The sequence below is a fragment of the Syngnathus acus genome, chromosome 10 (assembly GCF_901709675.1).
Source record: "Syngnathus acus chromosome 10, fSynAcu1.2, whole genome shotgun sequence".
In the NCBI taxonomy this organism is placed as follows: Eukaryota; Metazoa; Chordata; class Actinopteri; order Syngnathiformes; family Syngnathidae; genus Syngnathus; species Syngnathus acus.
Window position 1 is genome coordinate 23,867,658 of NC_051095.1, and position 17,283 is coordinate 23,884,940.

At 39.6% G+C, this 17,283-nt stretch overlaps 1 protein-coding gene across 4 annotated transcripts in view; it reads right to left on the reverse strand.

Moving 5' to 3' along the window:
* Positions 1-17,283, reverse strand: part of csnk1a1 (casein kinase 1, alpha 1) — a 34,453-nt gene that overhangs the window by 11,458 nt on the left and 5,712 nt on the right. For 3 of the 4 annotated variants that reach the window (XM_037260550.1, XM_037260548.1, XM_037260549.1), the window contains exons 3-7: positions 14,154-14,280; positions 13,602-13,700; positions 7,125-7,208; positions 1,543-1,682; positions 1,244-1,322 (exon numbers count right to left, since the gene is read on the reverse strand). In XM_037260550.1, coding sequence (XP_037116445.1) covers positions 1,244-1,322; positions 1,543-1,682; positions 7,125-7,208; positions 13,602-13,700; positions 14,154-14,280 — 529 coding nt within the window. The remainder of the gene's footprint in view (positions 1-1,243; positions 1,323-1,542; positions 1,683-7,124; positions 7,209-13,601; positions 13,701-14,153; positions 14,281-17,283) is intronic. The other variant, XM_037260551.1, reaches the window with a different exon arrangement.

Genomic DNA, 17,283 nt, shown 5'->3' on the forward strand with positions numbered 1-17,283 from the left:
AGCATTAGCCATCCGCAAAGTCTCACGAGCCTCAGCTCGCAATCTCCCATGAGCCTCAGCAAAGTGTAAACAATCGCGTTTCTCAAACAATCTCCTATAAAATGATCGGAACTGACTAAAGTTCGATCTAACGCATTGGTACTACTTACCTATGTTTCCCTTCCATATCGATCCGTAGATTTACTCGAAACATTAACAGAGCAGCCTATTTTGACATGAAATAGCCTGGTACGTATAGCAGCTATCGCAATAGAATTAGCCATCCGCAAAGTCTCACGAGCCTCAGCTCGCAATCTCCCATGAGCCTCAGCGAAGTGTAAACAATCGCGTTTCTCAAACGATCTCCTATAAAATGATCGGAACTGACTAAAGTTCGATCTAACGCATTGGTACTACTTACCTATGTTTCCCTTCCATATCGATCCGTAGATTTACTCGAAACATTAACAGAGCAGCCTATTTTGACATGAAATAGCCTCGCGGGTACAACAGCTATTCGGTGACGCCCCCTGACTACAGTTGCCGTAATGCTGGGAAGCGATGCGACCTTGTAATTTACTAGTCGTACTAAAACGTACTGAAACATTTTGGCAGAGCACTGTGTACAACCAGTATGGATCAACAAATTCATCAGTTGATCCATATATAAGGCGCACTGGCCTATAAGGCGCACTGTCGGCTTTTGAGAAAATTTTAGGTTTTTAGGTGCGCCTTTTAGGGCGGAAAATACGGTAAGTTTTTCTTCTTCAAACCCCCACATGCACATGACGAGAAACCATGAGAAGGCAACATTTGCTGCACCTTCAAAAAATTGCAATTGTTAGCTCAGTGGGATGGTGATATTACCCACAATGCTTCTGTTGACGTCACGAATGACAGGGATTACCAATAATGCGCATATGTGCCAAAGACAGGCATACAGCCAGCGGCAGGAGACACGAGGCAGTGTCCATAAACGTGCCATATAAATAAATACATAAACGAATTGTCAACGATTCAATGAGTCGATAACTTTAATCGTGTGTGTCATAGGCACTGCTAAATGGCTAAACAAGGTGAAACATTTGTGTCAAAGTATTCACACCTGTGAATAATAACCCTGCCCCACTCCCTGCTTTGGGATTTATTTCATTTTTAGGGGTATAATGGTATTATGGTTGAGGTTTTCCTGTAATTTTTTTCAAAAGCTGAATGTTCATTTTTAACATTGCCTTTCTAGGAATTATCATCTATGTTTTCATACCTTCAGTCCTTGCCATGGTAAACAGGTTCTGTTGAAGTACATCAGTACATACCCCAGTGACTCCATGTCATCACGGCGACTAAAAAAAACAATTTTAGTTCAATATTATTTAGCAAAATGAAAGCATTAGGAGACACCAGCATCCTTTTCATGGACACTGAAATCCCACGCAAAAAGTTATTGATGCAAAATCTTCCTCCTCTAATCGTGAACTCATCTGTATTCAGTTTACTCCACATCAGTGATCAAAGCAGGCTCATCGTATAATGACGTCTCATTGAGCTACTGTGTGAACGGACCTTTGTTCAATGCCCAGGTGTGCATTGATGGAGGCATAACGTGCTGTGCCAGTCAGGTTCTTGTCTTCTCTGTAGGGGATGTGCTGTCGTGAACGGTTGTCTCTGTACTTCTTTGCCAATCCAAAGTCAATAAGGAACAACTGTGAAGAGGGAGACCAACACAACGGTTGTTATTCATGCTAAAATCCAGGAATCATCAGGAATTAACATGCACAGCAATCAAATCCATACACTTTTTAACATGGAAATATGTTTCTTTCTAATGATGTATTTAATTTCCTCGAAACATTGACTTTGAAGTATGAGGTATTACATGAATAGTATAAGGTATTGTATGAATTGAAGTATGCAGTTGGCTTAACCATGAACCACTCTCACACTATAGCACACTGACTGTGAGATGTGATGGATGTTGGAGGTTGTTAAGTGGTTGCTATAATGGGACATCATTGGTATTTCGGTAGCACTGACACTCAGGAGACTATTACTTGGCAGTCCAGTCGCTATAATATAGATACAAAATGGCGGGATAAGCATATAAGAAGTCTAGATAATATTTCCTCTGACCAAAAAGGCTCAGGTTCAAATATCTTGACTTCAAGGGCACATGTCAATCCCTCCATGTGACATGCAAAGCATAATACGGTTTATGTATTTCACGCCCGGCAGGTGCTGGTTGTGTTCAGTACATGTTATGTTCACTGTAGATGAGTAGAAAGCAAATCTGAATGCCATACCCATGTTGCATTAACGAGAGATTATGGATCGTGGTTATATCAGGGCTGTGGACTCGGACTCGGGGACTCGGACTCGGCCATTTTTGCCGGACTCGGAGCTGATTTTGACCGAGTCCACCGAGTCCGCCAATAAAAAAAATACGTTCAATTTTATTTTCATCATGCTGCTGAGAATGCGCGTAGGAATACTGTCCACAGCCCTGCTTGCTTGTTATGAAGACAAATTTAGTTGTTGCGTGCGCGCCCGCGCCTGCGTGCGTGCACGTACAAGACCCACAATGCCCCGCGCGCAGCCAAGATGGAAGAACCCGGGAGCAGCGAGAGAACAATGTTTTGCCTCTAGATTTGGGGGGGAAACGGAGCGTAAGTTACGATCAATGCGGCCACGTTGAGTTGCACTTCGGCTAATGTTTACATTATGTACCAATGTCAAGGACGATTATGTCACCCAGCTTATATCATTGATGTGTATCGATAGTTGTGGGGTCGTCACTAATTATTTGTGTTTAGATAAATGTCTGAGCTATAATGGTGTAATTAATGATTAAAACTTGAAAGTATCTGTTTATTGTATTCGTTTATATGTTTAATAAAGACAAAGCCATCACAAAACTGTTGTAATTATTTAGATTTTGATCTAAATTAGCCTTGAATAAAGACTAAGCAGTCACATGAATTAACAGAAAAAATGGACAGCCGGACTCGGACTCGTGGTCAAGAGGCCGGACTCGGTGCAAAAATCCGACCGAGTCCACAGCTTATACTACCGTAATTTTCGGACTATAAGTCGCGGTTTTTTTCATAGTTTGGGTGGGGGACTTATACTCAGGAGCGACTTATATGTTTTTTTCACAAATTTTTACTTGATCATTAACACATCACTTACTTACAAGTATAGTTGACCACTTCACATGTTATTTTTAGTATAGTTGATCACTTCACATGCTTTGATATCTTTCTCTTGAACATATTCAAAACATGAAAAATAGAGAGAGAGAAATCAAATAAAGTAATTAACACTTTAAAGCGCCATATCCTCTGGAGATGTCATCTGTCACCAGGATGACATAAAGGACGAGAAATTTGATCGATGGATTTAATGATTTGGAGTGACACAAATGGTTTGATAATATTGTTGTTTATGTGATAGTTATTTAAAATATAGTTTATATATCGTTGTATGGGCCTGTGGAATAATTTGAACCGCGGCGCGGCACACGGCATTGTTGACAAAGGACGATCGATGGATTTAATGAATTGGAGTGACACAGATGGTTTTATAAACGTGTTATTTATGTAATAGTTTTTTTTTTTTTAAATAACTGAATGTTACGTCAGGCCCGTTCTCAGCTCCTCGTTTGTGTTTGTCACGTTAGCATACGGTATCGTTTAGCCTGTTGTTGCTCGTTCATGTCTGTTCTTGGTGTTGGATTTTGTCGAATAAATTGCCCCCCAAAATGCGACTTATACTCCGGAGCGACTTATATATGTTTTTTTTCACTTTTTGGGGCATTTTATGGCTGGTGCGACTTATACTCCGGAGCGACTTATAGTCCGAAAATTACGGTATATCATGTTTTAAAAACGAGTTAAAAACAAAAGTTAACATCTGTTTTGAAGTTGTGCCTACATAAGAATGCAGTCTTTAAAGTTATGCTGAACAAAACACCAAATTAAAAAGGTATGTGCCATCTGCCTTAAACTGTGACATAAGCAGTTCAGATAGTGGATGGAAAGAAATGCCGAAAAAGGTAGAATCAGCTGCAACCTTCACTAATAATCAAAACAGACAGTGGGCAATGTCTGCCTACCAACCTCAGCAAAGCAATATTTTACGGAGGTAAAAAGACAGTACATAACCACCCCTCGACAATGTGAGCCCTCATGTTTTGGAAGGTTGATAGAGTGGACGTTGCTGTCATGAAAGAAACTGTATGGTACAATATGATCAACCCATCTCAGGAAGTGTCAGTGTAAGAATTACATGAATGACTGCATTTACATGCAGTCAATTACCACCAGGTTACCTCTTTTTTTAAGAGGGATTGGTGGTATACTGCGCTTGCTCTACATCCAAGTATTCGGTCTTTATAGTATGTACATGAAGCCCTTGTATGTGGACTGGGGAGCATCACCCCCCCTCCCACACACAAATTGTTTTGCCAAGTTACTTGGCCCTCGTCTAGCTTTTCTCTATTTGGTGAGGATGCAATTCCTGCAAAATTTGTTTTAGATTAGGTGGGCTACCGTGCATTTGAAAATTTGACTTGCAAGGCTGCTGATTTCGGCAGGTTAGTTAGTTGACAAAGCATGTTCTTTTATTGAGGGCCTTTGACAAAAGCACAAGGGTGAGCGGTTGCTAAAGTAAATCAGCATAGAGAATGTCAGAGTGAGTGTTAAATTGCTCGAACTGAAATTCATGTGTGTGAACTTCGTAACTTTTTTCTGCCTTACGCGGGTGCATCATGATGGGAGAAGATGAGCTGCGGGAAGCAGAGAAGCAGTTTGTCAGGGGACTGGATCATGAGAGGGAAGAAAGCTTGGAGGTGTTCACATTAAATGATGTTGACATTAAAATGAAGCAGTGCAAAACAATTGAATAAATTGAATAAAGCTTCAAATATATTTTTTCCCCTTTTACCAATGTTAAAACATGGTGTTATCTTCATTCACTGATCTGGTAGCATTCCTGCTCATTCCTCCTTTTATAAGGACCAGTCTGCCCGATTCAAGAAAGCTACGAGTCCTCACATTGTGATGTCACAACGTGAGGAGCCACCTCCGTAATAGCCACTGCAGACTAAACACAGCTAATTTCTCAGAGCAGCTGTCCCTGCAACTTGAGTTGACATGAATTATTAAATGTTTCTACGTATACTCTGCAATGTGCTCAAGTACTTGTCATTGCCGTTTGGTGCATTATAGGAGTTTCTATGTAATTTTGAGATGTCCTATTTTGTGAGTGATCACTGAAAACACCACGAGTCGACCTACGAACGTGTACGCGTACAGCGGAGTTCAAGTGAACCCGATGTCTTACTTTTCCGGTTAGCGAAAAAAGCGGCCAAAATAACTAATTTGTTAAGAAATTACACTGACATTGTGCCAAAGGTAAAGTATAATCATATACACGTTTATAATCGGTTGTGGGAAGATTAAAGTAGCATGATACAGCTTCTTTAAATAAAAACCAACCAAAGTTTTCAGTTTCCGTTCCTAATGTTACTCGTATGATTTCGTCATCTTCTAAAGTTTAGATATTGTTTAGAATCCAAACAGTATAGTGCAACTCTGCATAGTGTATAGTATTTGGATGGTAAGGTTAAAGCCACAGACTGGTATTGAAAAGTTCTGGGGGGACCATTCACCAGATCCGTTCATCTTTAATGTTTGCTATATAACACTAATCGTAACAACTAGAAGGCCGATTAGTCTCAGTTGAACTATTTAATGAATGCCAGGAAGCTCAAGACACAGCCATGGAGCCTTAATCTGACCGTTGCAGAATAAGATCTAATCTGTCCAAAATGTTTCTAACTCTACCTCCCACTCTGCCTCCCCCATACAGAAGGGTGACTCTGCCTAACCCATGAGATAGTAACTTTGCAGTCTTAAACTGGTTCTAGCTAGACGTATGTGCGAGTCATTTAGGTTCGTACGGTCTTTGGGGTCCAAGACCAATCTGCATTAGAAAGTTGCGTGGAGTCAAAGTGCATAAAATTGAGGTTTAGCTGTATTAATTGCGACAGCTATCGAGAGTCGACTGGCAAACGACATCTGTGGAAGCCACAGTCCTTGCTTTGTTTTTCGCTTTTATAAATAATAAATGGACTGAAGTCAAGTGTCAAAAAACAAAAATTATTCAAGAATTTAAAAAACAAAAAAAAACCCAGCAAATTTACTGGTTGCACATGCGCTAGATGAAAAATTTACTGTCAACTTTTACCAACACAAATATCAACATTTCAGTAGTCTGGGCCATTGATCAGCTAACCAACATAGACTGACCAGAGATTAGAACTTTGCGGTCTAATTTATTGTGGTTTTTTTTTGTCCCTTTTTATTGATTCATACAATCGCCCCATCATTGTGATAACAGCAACAAAAAGGGAACACTGAGAAAAAGCATGTTTGGTGGCAGAAGCAGCCACAGTGAAGTGAGCAAAACCCTCATTTGCCGAATGTACTCTGACTTTGAGAATAGTGTGCAGAAGCTCTGTTGAAAGAAGTGGCTATTCTGCAAACAAACGTTTAAAACTCATTAGGTAAATCTTGCTCTCATCAGCTAACCAACAAAGTGCGGGGTTAATTTGTGCGCTCAAGATCAAAACCCGTACTACAACCCGTACTCTACAGGATAAATATTGTAAGATTGTGAGATGCTCACTATTACACCCACGGTTTGGCTATGATTCAACAACAAATTATTTCAATCTCCACAAGATACACATTTTGCACTTATGCAAACTACAACCTTTGAATTAAGTTATTAAATAATCATTGCCGATTGAAAAGCTTTTGTTTTACGTAAGGCTTCAACCATACCAGGCTTGACATTGGTTTATAGTACTTGATTGACTCACAGGCCAAACAAAGTTACTGACCTCTACCCCGGAATTAGTGGCCTCTACCGCTGCAGGACTGAGGCAAGAAAGCCATTGCCTGGATGATAATATTGATGTTTACCCTCCTCTTCTGACAGTATGAAGTACAAGCTTGGTGGTCAGGTATAAAAGGTGCAAGGTGAACACTAATGGTCTTGCTGTCATTCACTATGCCTGTATATATAATTGCGAAGCGCCAACTGCTGTTGTGAGGAAGCTGGTGTTGCGGTAAAGGTCACACCTGGTTTAATCCTGAGAAAGATGGGTCCTGAGAAGAGCTAACCGCCAAGCTTCTTTTCCTCTTCCCCACTGATGAGTCTAAACACTAGGGCAGACAGTAGAGGGGCAGGGGTCAAAAATCACACAGCCGCTATCCACCTTTTAGTACAGTTAGCAAGAGTACAACAGGCAATTCTGATTGTACCCACTTAGTTTAATGCCAATTGGTTCTGTACAAAAGAGCAAGCACCTCTTGTGTAATAAAGGTTGGACCTACAAATACAATGTCCCTTTTGGGTATATTTGCTGAAGAAGAATCACAGGTGTGATTTGCTTCTGTCAGGACAACAATGGAAGAATAAGCCTGTACAATAAAATGGAAATCTCCACAAGAAGAAAAACAAAAAAGACATAAGTACCGTCTCGGATGAAGGTGTTGGGGGGGGGGGGGGGGGGGGGGGGGGGACTATGACCTTAATGCAATCAAATACTTTGGGATTTAGCATTCAGTCAGTCTAAATGCCAAGATCTATTCAATTCATACAATGGCCTGAAAAAGTATCTAAAGTTGTGGGAATTTCTCACATTTCAGCAAAGTTTATCAGGATGATTCGCAGGAAAACTTGGGGCAGACAGTTGAAGCTAAAACAAGGATGGATGGAAACTGCAACAGGACAATGATCCAAAACATAGAAGTAAATAGATGTCAGAATGGTTTCAGAAAAAACAAAATATATGTTCAAAATCCTGACTTGCAGCCAATTCAGATGCCGTGGCATGACCCCCAGAGAGCGATTCATGCTAGACATCCCAGGATTCTGGCTGCAGCAGTTTTGTAAAGAGGAATGGGCAAAGATTGATCCTGATTGATGTGGCAGACTGATCTGTACGAACCGTCTGGTTCAAGTTTTTGCTGCCTTGCCTTCATTTCCTCACTCCTGCTACATTGTTTGTATGCAAACATTAATATACAAAAACATTCAAAAGTGATTTTGAAAAAGAGCAAATCACATTTGTTGGTGAGTTTGCGCAGAAATGTGAGAAATTCCAAAAGCTTCAGACACATCTCAGGTCATTGTTTGTAAACAGAAAGAAATGTTTTGACTGGCTTATTTTTATCACAATGATGATTGGAGGGTGCAAACCCAAATGTGATGTCATCCAATCGCTAGCCACACACTTTCAGCAATCACAAACTGCAGCTTCCTAGATGTCAAGAATTGCACGATGTTGATTGATATATAAAGTCTATATAGACCTGTACAAACGCCAGGTTTTTGTGATGCAAAAAAATAAGACCAACAAAATAAAAAAATAAAAGTTTCCTAATTCCCCGTGACCCCCCGTCGGGACAAGCGGTATAGAAAATGGATGGATAGGTTTCCTAATCCGACCCGTACAACCTATTGAGGGGGGTGGCTGAAATATTTTAGAGTGAGAAAAAAATCTTGGGATGATATGGTTGCACAAGTGTGCACACCCTTTACGTGGCAATACGGTATTATCCATCATTGAAAACTAATCAACACTTGTCGCTATTTAACGAAACTGATTTGCCGGCTGTACGAGATAGGAAAAACATGCAATATGGAATATGGATGTTAACTATAGCGATAATTAACACGTACCTAAAGAAAAGAACATTATCTAATGAAAGAAGTCATTCTTTACATGGCAAAATAAACTAGCTTAGTGTGTTCTTAGCTAATGGATTATTATTCCCCTAGGTATTGTTCAACTACTGGGTGGTGATTTGCATTTAAATTGCATCGGACTGGTCAAATTCTGATAAAAGCATAAAAATTCATGTACCTAAAGAAAAGACATTATCTAATTAGTATTTTTAATGCGTGGCAGAATAAACTAGTTTAGTGCGTTCTTAGCTAATGAATTATAATTCCCCTAGGTATTGTTCAACTACTGAGGTGGTGATTTGCATTTAAATTGCATCGAACTGGTCTAATTCTGATAAAGCAAAAAAATTCCAAAACAAAATGAATAACTGTCTTTGCGATATGCATATGCCATAGGCCATTATCACAAGATATATTTTTCTGTGCAGCCCTAATTAATTTATCAATGAAGTTCAGATGTTCTAATATGCTTTTCCTGACAGTTCTGTTACCACATTTTACCGCACTAGCAGATCTGATCCAAGATATCAAGTCAGAAGATGGGTAAAATGAATTTCCTAGGCATTGGTTATACCAGGGAACAAAGTGAAGACAGTCGTAATCAAGTGAAGAAAATATGGCACAAAAGTGACGTAGCAAAAACAATCTCTCCACAACGATGACCAGAAGTAGAAGAAGCTGCAGCATTGAGTGGGCTGCAGCAACCTCTGGCAAGTATTAACTATTTAATACAGGTGAGAACAATCTTCCATTCTCAATTGTCAGGGTAACAAGACAAAAGTCTTACCTTAGAAAGAAAAACATACAGGCCCAGCAAAATATTGCACAGATACTTAAAATCTACCAACAGCACAATTGGACAAATTACCTGTGAAACCAAGCTTTTTAGCTATAATTCCAAAAGGTATGCTGTGCGCAAACAAAACTGCACAACACCAAAACAACAGTATACCTACAGTGATGCCAGGAGGCAGAAGCATCATTCTTTGGGGTTGCTTTTCTTCAGCTGAAACTGGGGGCTTATGTAAAATGAAGGGAGTTATGAACGACCAGTCAGTGTTAGCACAAAACCTTCCGGTTACTGCTAGAAAGCCCAAGACAATTTTTAGCAAGACAATGGCTCAAAGCAAACATTCAAATAAACAATGGATTCAGCAGAAGAATATGAAGGTTTTGGAATAAGCCAGTAACAGCAACAGTATGAATCTACAAAGCCACCTCATTTGCTATGACAGCGAACTACACAAAGGTTACAAGAAAGGTAAACCAAGTCAGTCGACAATCACTACTGCGGAGATGTTAGGTATCACAAAATTACTCTGAATCGACCAACACTGGAATCGAGACTTGAGCTACCCGGTCGCACTTCACGAAGACATTCCTGCATTGTATGCTGGTGCTAGAGTAAACGTGAACAGAATGAAGCAAAACGTGTAACGTAAGTTGCTACTGATGTGTCGTAATCGGAAAGCAGTATGCTATTCTTTTTTTACACAGAATGTTCATTTGTATGCATTTTAATGTGTCCAGCTGTACAGTGTTGTCATAATGTCGTAATGCACTTAATTTGTCTACCTGTACAGTGTTGTGTTAATATTAATGCACGTTAATTGTGGAGTGCTTAGATTTACAGGACACCAGTGTGGTACTTTGCAAAATCAAGTTGCTATTGATTTCAATATCAGAAAGCAGTGCACTGCCCTGGTGGACATAAAACATGTAATTAATGTTCATGTTATGAAGTCTAATTTTTATTGATGTACAGCATTTATATTTGCAAGGATCGGAGGGAATGACACTATGCAGATGTACATGTACATCTTTGTACATCGTCCCAAGTTTTGGCATTAAATTAATGAACAACTTGACACTTTTTTATGAATATTCTTTTTCTTTTTGAATCACCTATATTGCGATATATCGTTGGTAAAGATTTCTGACAATATATTGTGAACGACTTAGATATGTATTGTGATATTGTTGAGATATTTCTAAACTCATTTATTAATTGATTTACTTTTATTCAGGTGAGATATTTGACCAAATATTTAACGCTTTTATTTACTTATTTTTTGCATGTCTTTGTCCTAAAATTAAATACTGAAGGGCAAAGAATTGTAAAACATTCTATCTTTAATTCATCCATTTGTTGGAAGTTACGAAAACCAAAAGTTAATATATTTGGTGTGTATTCTTAGAATTTATCTTCCGGTTGATCTGTAATCTTTTTTTTTTTATTTCAAATAGCCTAATAAAATTTGTAGGGGGGGGGTGGGGTTCCAGGATGGACCACATGCAGTTAATAATCTATAGTTGCTGCACACACACACACAGCATGAAAGCAATGTGAATTGCAAAACCGAGGTGTGCTGTATAAAGGTGTACTATCTCTAGCAGAGCAATACAGCATTGTACCGTTGCTAGGCCAGAGGAAAGCCATTCCTTACAAAAGGCACATGGCAGCCTGTCTGCGTGGAGTTCGTCCAACAGCACCTGGAGGGCCCACAGACCATGAGAAAATTCTCTGCTATGTTGAGACTTATACTGAACTCTGGACAAATGCAATTTGTCATGTTTGGAGGAGACCGGAACTGCGTGACACCTGGCCATTACTATCCTAACTATCAAGCATGGTGGTGGCAACATCATGCAGGGAGGATGTTTTTCAGCAGTAGGAACAGGGAGATTAGTCAGGATTTGTGAAAGATGCATCCTGGATGAAAATACATTTCTATGGTTTAGTTATGCGGTATGAGGCGTAGCTGTGTAGAGTAGCGCAAATAGTAGCCAAGGAGCGCTAATGCGAGCCGGCACAACCATGCTACCTTCCTCCATTTCAACAAGGACTCTGAGTTGCCCCTTGAGAGTCATTACAAAAAAAATTTTTTTTTTTTTTTTTTACTGTGGGTGTGCCAAAGCGAGCATGACTGCATTACCATGACAATCAGGGAGCTATGTTGCTTGTGTCTTGAACCTTACTATTGAAGGAAAAATACCCATTAAGACAGTAAAATGACAACTTGTATCTTCAATAGCAGACGCCACTTCATCACAAAGCTGGCAAATGACACTTGTCAAGCTGTGCCGCAGCAGTCCTATAATTAGCTTGCGGATCTGTGCATGTGGCACATGTAGCAGTTACATCACCAAACATGTTCCAAAATCGGACCAGCTTGTTTAGAGTTGCATTTTAAAAAATATTTTCCCCAAAATATACACATTGGAATCTCTGATTACTAATTTTATTTATTTTGTGATTGCATTCATTAACAGAGGTATTGTTTCCTATTGAAATGAAGTTGAAATGGAGTTTATCAATTTCAGAAGTTATACTTTTCCCACTTATATTACGGTGTACTTTACTATCCGGTAAAAATAGGCTGGCTGATATTTGCCTTTTTACATACAGTACAGTATACTTTAGGAGCTGCATCACATGTGGTGGATATTTTGGTCTTGTGGTATCCATGGTAAATGTAAACAAGGCTGTGTAATCACGGAGTCAACGTGTGTAAAAATAGCAAGAAAGGGAAGGGGCTGTATGGGAAAATGATAAGACCACAAAGCTTTGCTCATACCATGACGAGCGAGATCTTGTACCGTTGCCGAACACTGCACATAGCCAGACTTTCACTACCACCTACGTCAGGGGTCACCAATTCCAGTTCTTGGGGTCCGGTGTCCTGCATGTTTTATATCTTCCTGCTGCTGTTATATTTTACCAGTTCTTTATCTTTAATGCTCGCTATGCTAATACTAATTACCAGGAGGCTGCCTTCTCAGTTTAACTAGTTAATGTATGGCAGAAAGATCGAGACACAGGTTGGAGCCTTCTCTGCAAGATTGCGTAAGAAGGTCGAACCCCCACTTATACTCGTAGCCAGCCACCTGCAAGGGGCGACTGCCTAGCCTGCGTGATATTGTGTGAACTTGCATTCTTAACTGAAATCAACTAATATGTATGTGCAAAGAGTGTCAGAGAAGAGAAGGCCAGTGGAAGCAAGAGAATGGTCACAGCTAGATAACGGTATAGCTCAAGCTACCTATCTAATCACGTGTGCCAAAGAGGGCTATTCTCCAAGTCGAAAATTGGTTCGTAAGTATATGCATAAAAATTGCGAGGCTCCGGTTTGTATCTCGAAAAGTTCGTATGTAGAGGTGTTTTTAACTAGAGGTACTACTGTACTAGCTAACAGATAATCCTTTCACTTCATGCTTAGAGGAAGATCTCATGTCTTAAAAGTATATCTTATAAGCCAAATTGGTAAACCAGAATTGCTGTGACAGAGCACCATGTAAGTATTATTGGGCTACCGCTGCAACCGTAAATGGGCTTCCCACTTGTGCAGTGCTTTTCTACCTCCGGAATTTACAAAGAGGATTAGATCAGCTGATTCTGCCTGGATTGTTTTGTCTTTTTGACTTGAAGATGAAAACCAAACCTTTCTGACTGAAGAAAAGACCAGACATAAGACTTATTGGAACCTGAGAAACAATGAAGAGCATTTTGCATAACAGAATGCATTATCTTTGATAATGAAGAAACCACCTGTGGTATACAAAAAATGTCTTGATTGATGTTTATGGTCTTCATGTATTTTATTTCTTTCTATTTTTTGAGGAGTTTTGTAAAAAATAATTTAGATTTCTCTTCACACATTGAAATCAATAAATGGGTGCTATGGTTATAATGTTGTATGCAAACATGACAAAAAATGTCATGGGACCACCCTTCAGCCAACTAATGTACTTTCCATCAGGACACTTAGGTCCTGTATATTTTAAAATCTTAACATTTAGACTGCAAAGTTGACATGCCATTTATAACGTAGATCTCAATAATAAAATGAACTTGCATGTCTTACCTTGTTACAATGTCGGCCGATGCCCATGAGAAAGTTGTCTGGTTTGATATCTCTGTGGATGAAATTCTTTGTGTGTACATATTCAATTCTGCTGATCATCTAAAACAAAAACAAGGGCAATGAGTCATGATTTTCAGTATTGTTGGTTACCATATTGTATTTATTCTGACACTTTTACTCACGAGTACAGCTGAGTAAACAAACATGCACTTATAACCAAGGGCAAAATCTGATCGTGGCCTGTCAGCATGTGTATACAGCTCATGTACTCTAATATGCCTTCCAAAAAAAATCATTTCTTCTGAAGACTTCACACACATACACAACCATGCACAAAATATAGGGATATTCAGACAATACTTGCCGTGGAATTTTCCGTTTGGCTTCTTGTTAGAGAACAAGAAGTTGTGTAAAAAGTATTGAAACACTGAACCCCTTGAAATGTGTATTGAAATTTTTTAGGCCAAATTAAGTTGCCTTACAAAAGCACCTGAAAGCTGACTATCCCCAACTTCTGGTGAGTGGTGAATGAATTGTGCGAGCATTGCCTACCTGGTCTGCAAGCATAAGGACTGTTTTCATGGTGAAGCGTCGAGAGCAGAAGTTGAACAGGTCCTCAAGGCTGGGACCAAGCAAGTCCATGACTAGGACATTGTAGTCCTTCTCTTGCCCATACCATCTAAATGGGGGGAGGGGGGGGACATTGGGTTAAGTTTCTAGCATGTACAACGGCTGAATCTGCTTCATCAGCTCAACTTTTGCCTATTTTACCACACCGCTGCTCTTCTGATACTAATGCCGACAACCTTCACAGTTTTCTCCCAACATGGGTATCATGAACACGGGTCCCAATTTTGTTGTATAGCTGTTGTACAATGACCGTAAAGGCATTCTATTCTATTCTCAACTTCAATTATGCATGTTCTTTGGCAACTGTGATTCCTTTAACCTTCTATACTGCCAAGAAACATAAGCAATCATTCCGAAAATATATGAGATGGCTTTCTTGTCATACTGTACATTTGTACATTAGTGTGTCTCTTTTCATTACCTTCTACCGGCTGTCAACTCATTAAGCACATTACCGTTTAAACAAAACAAAATTTCTTCTCTGTTGATATTTGGTTTAAAATCTTTAAAATCATTCATATGAGGCTCTGCCACAGGTGTATAACGCCACCTCTATTTATTTGCTGTTCCGAGGCATCTGCCCTGATCGAGCCACACTGCAAGGCGCTGAACTAGTGCACATCAATGCTGGCCACTCAGAAACTTCGCGTTGGCTGCCAGGGATTAAATCAAGCACGCAACAGAGATAATGGTGACAAAGAAGGGCAATGTGTTCACTCGTGTTGTAACACTTTGGATTTTGCAAGAAATATTGTCTTGACAAGACAGTTGCAGGATACAACCTTTGCACTTTCATGCATTTACTGTGTTGTGTCCGGGCACCAAGACATGTCTTCTCACCCCGTGTTTTCATCTGATTGCTGCGGATTGCTAGTGTACACCAGTTCGAATGAGTAAGCGTGTATAGCACTTGCAAAATGCATCTCGGCCAGTAATCTTTAACGACCGCTAACCTTAAGAGCATTCAGAAATTCACTGACGCCCGTACACTACTCAGAATGTGTGTTAGGAGTCAGAGAGGCCGCACCTCTCCCGATTCATTTTTAGAGCGTAGTCAGCACAGGCGTAGCTACTGTGTCCTCAGTTGGGGGAGGGAGTGGGTGTTGAGTGTGCGCACCGGCACTCCATTTTTGTTGCAATCTAAATTTTTGGAGCAAAAACTTGAGCAACGTACTGAATTTTTGAACGGCCAAGGTGTACCAGTGCAAGATCTGAGTATACTTTTCAACGTACCATTCGGTTCTTGGTCATGTGATGCTACGCATGTACCAGAAAGAGCGTGGATCGACAACGGGGGACACATTTCCAACATGGTGCCCCCCTAAGGTTGATGGATTATTATTTTTAACTCTTGTTCTACAAATGTAATAAGCATAAAACCAGGTTTTAGTGTTGCTTACAAATACAGTGTATTCTGTATTCAGTGTATGCTTTAAGAACAAACATTTGGTGTTTTTTGATTTTCAGTAGTAAATTATGTACCTACTTAATAGCAAAGAAGATGTCCGTTTTACAATAAAGTCCATTGATGTTAAATGTCTATGTACATTCAAATGTAAGGATAGGCGTGATAAAAAAAGTGATAAAATAACCTGAATATTAATAAAGTATATTAGCGGTGTCAAACTCAAGATACAGATACGGCCCACCACATCATTTTGTGGCCCGCGAAGACAAATTGTACATCAAATTCATGTGTCATTACTAGAATTGCAAATTGTCTTCACTTTTAATAATTTTTTTCTTTCTTTTTATATTTGACCAGTTTTTACTCGTCTGATTTGAAAACGAGTTATTTGTCAGTTTGTTTTGTAGCTTTTACTGTATATAGTATGAGATGCTCATACATTAATTTGGGTTGACAGTCATAATGGCCCTCCGAAAGAAGCTATGTCTACAATGTGGCCTGCGAAAAAAAAAAACGAGTTTGACACCCCTGCAGTATATGAAGGCCCCTCTTCCCTGCTCTCTGTATCATCAACCAAAAGGAAAACACCATGCAAGGCATTTTATAGCTAATACAAAATACTGATACATTGATCTGACTGACATCATTAAAGGTTGAATTTATAATTTAACATAATCTAACAGTCTTACTCTTATCTTAACCTGGCACTTTTTGCAGGCCCCATGCCAAAAAGAAAAATTAAACATACATAATGAGGCACTTTTTGCCAGCCAGCCCCCATGCCAAAAAGGAAAATCAACAATACATAATGAGGCTACCAGGGCCGTGCACACACAAACGCACTCACCAACATCAGTTACCTCAACAATAGCACCACTATTAGCTTTAACATTCACAGCTAGAGATTGTATGTGATTGTTTCTCTTTTTTTCCTCAGAAAAGGCAAATACTGTCAAATGAAAAAGGGGTAAGTCATGAGACATTTCAAATGTGAACACACTGCTCAAACAGATTTCACGCCGGTGCTGACAAGTGTTCTTTGTTTACGCTTTGAAAATCTGTTTTCTCAACCGTTTCTGCTGATAAAGGCTATGCAAAAAGGTACGTGTCATAATTATGTTTGAAGAACGTGTAGCGTATTACTGCTACGTAGGAGGAAAATGAACCTCTCATCTGTTATATTTATGACTAAATGTTATGGTAGGGCACGTGACAAGAGGCAGAACGTTCTTATTAAAAGATGTTTGCCAGTCCAACCTGTTGGTAGTAACAGGCAGGCATGCTAAACAAAATTAGCACTGCTGTTGCGGTAAATTATACAACTTCAAACAACATACAACAAGCAATCCAGGGTGTTGAAAATTAATCTTGTTGTATGATAACTAAAATGAAGACATGAGCAACAGCATGTGGGCGTTCTGGTGAATGCTCTCTTCAGACGCTAACTGACGGCACCGTTTATGGCTCTCAACCGTAGTAACACCTTAGCTTCTGGTGATCAATCACTTTTCTTTTGGGTAGGTGTCAAATTGTTGGTTTGTAATGATTTTTGGGAGACCAAAGAAACCTTTGCCGCCCTTTCCCCAGTCAAGCAGCAGAGAGACAAATATACTTACACTACAATTCGCAAGTTTGGGGTCACTT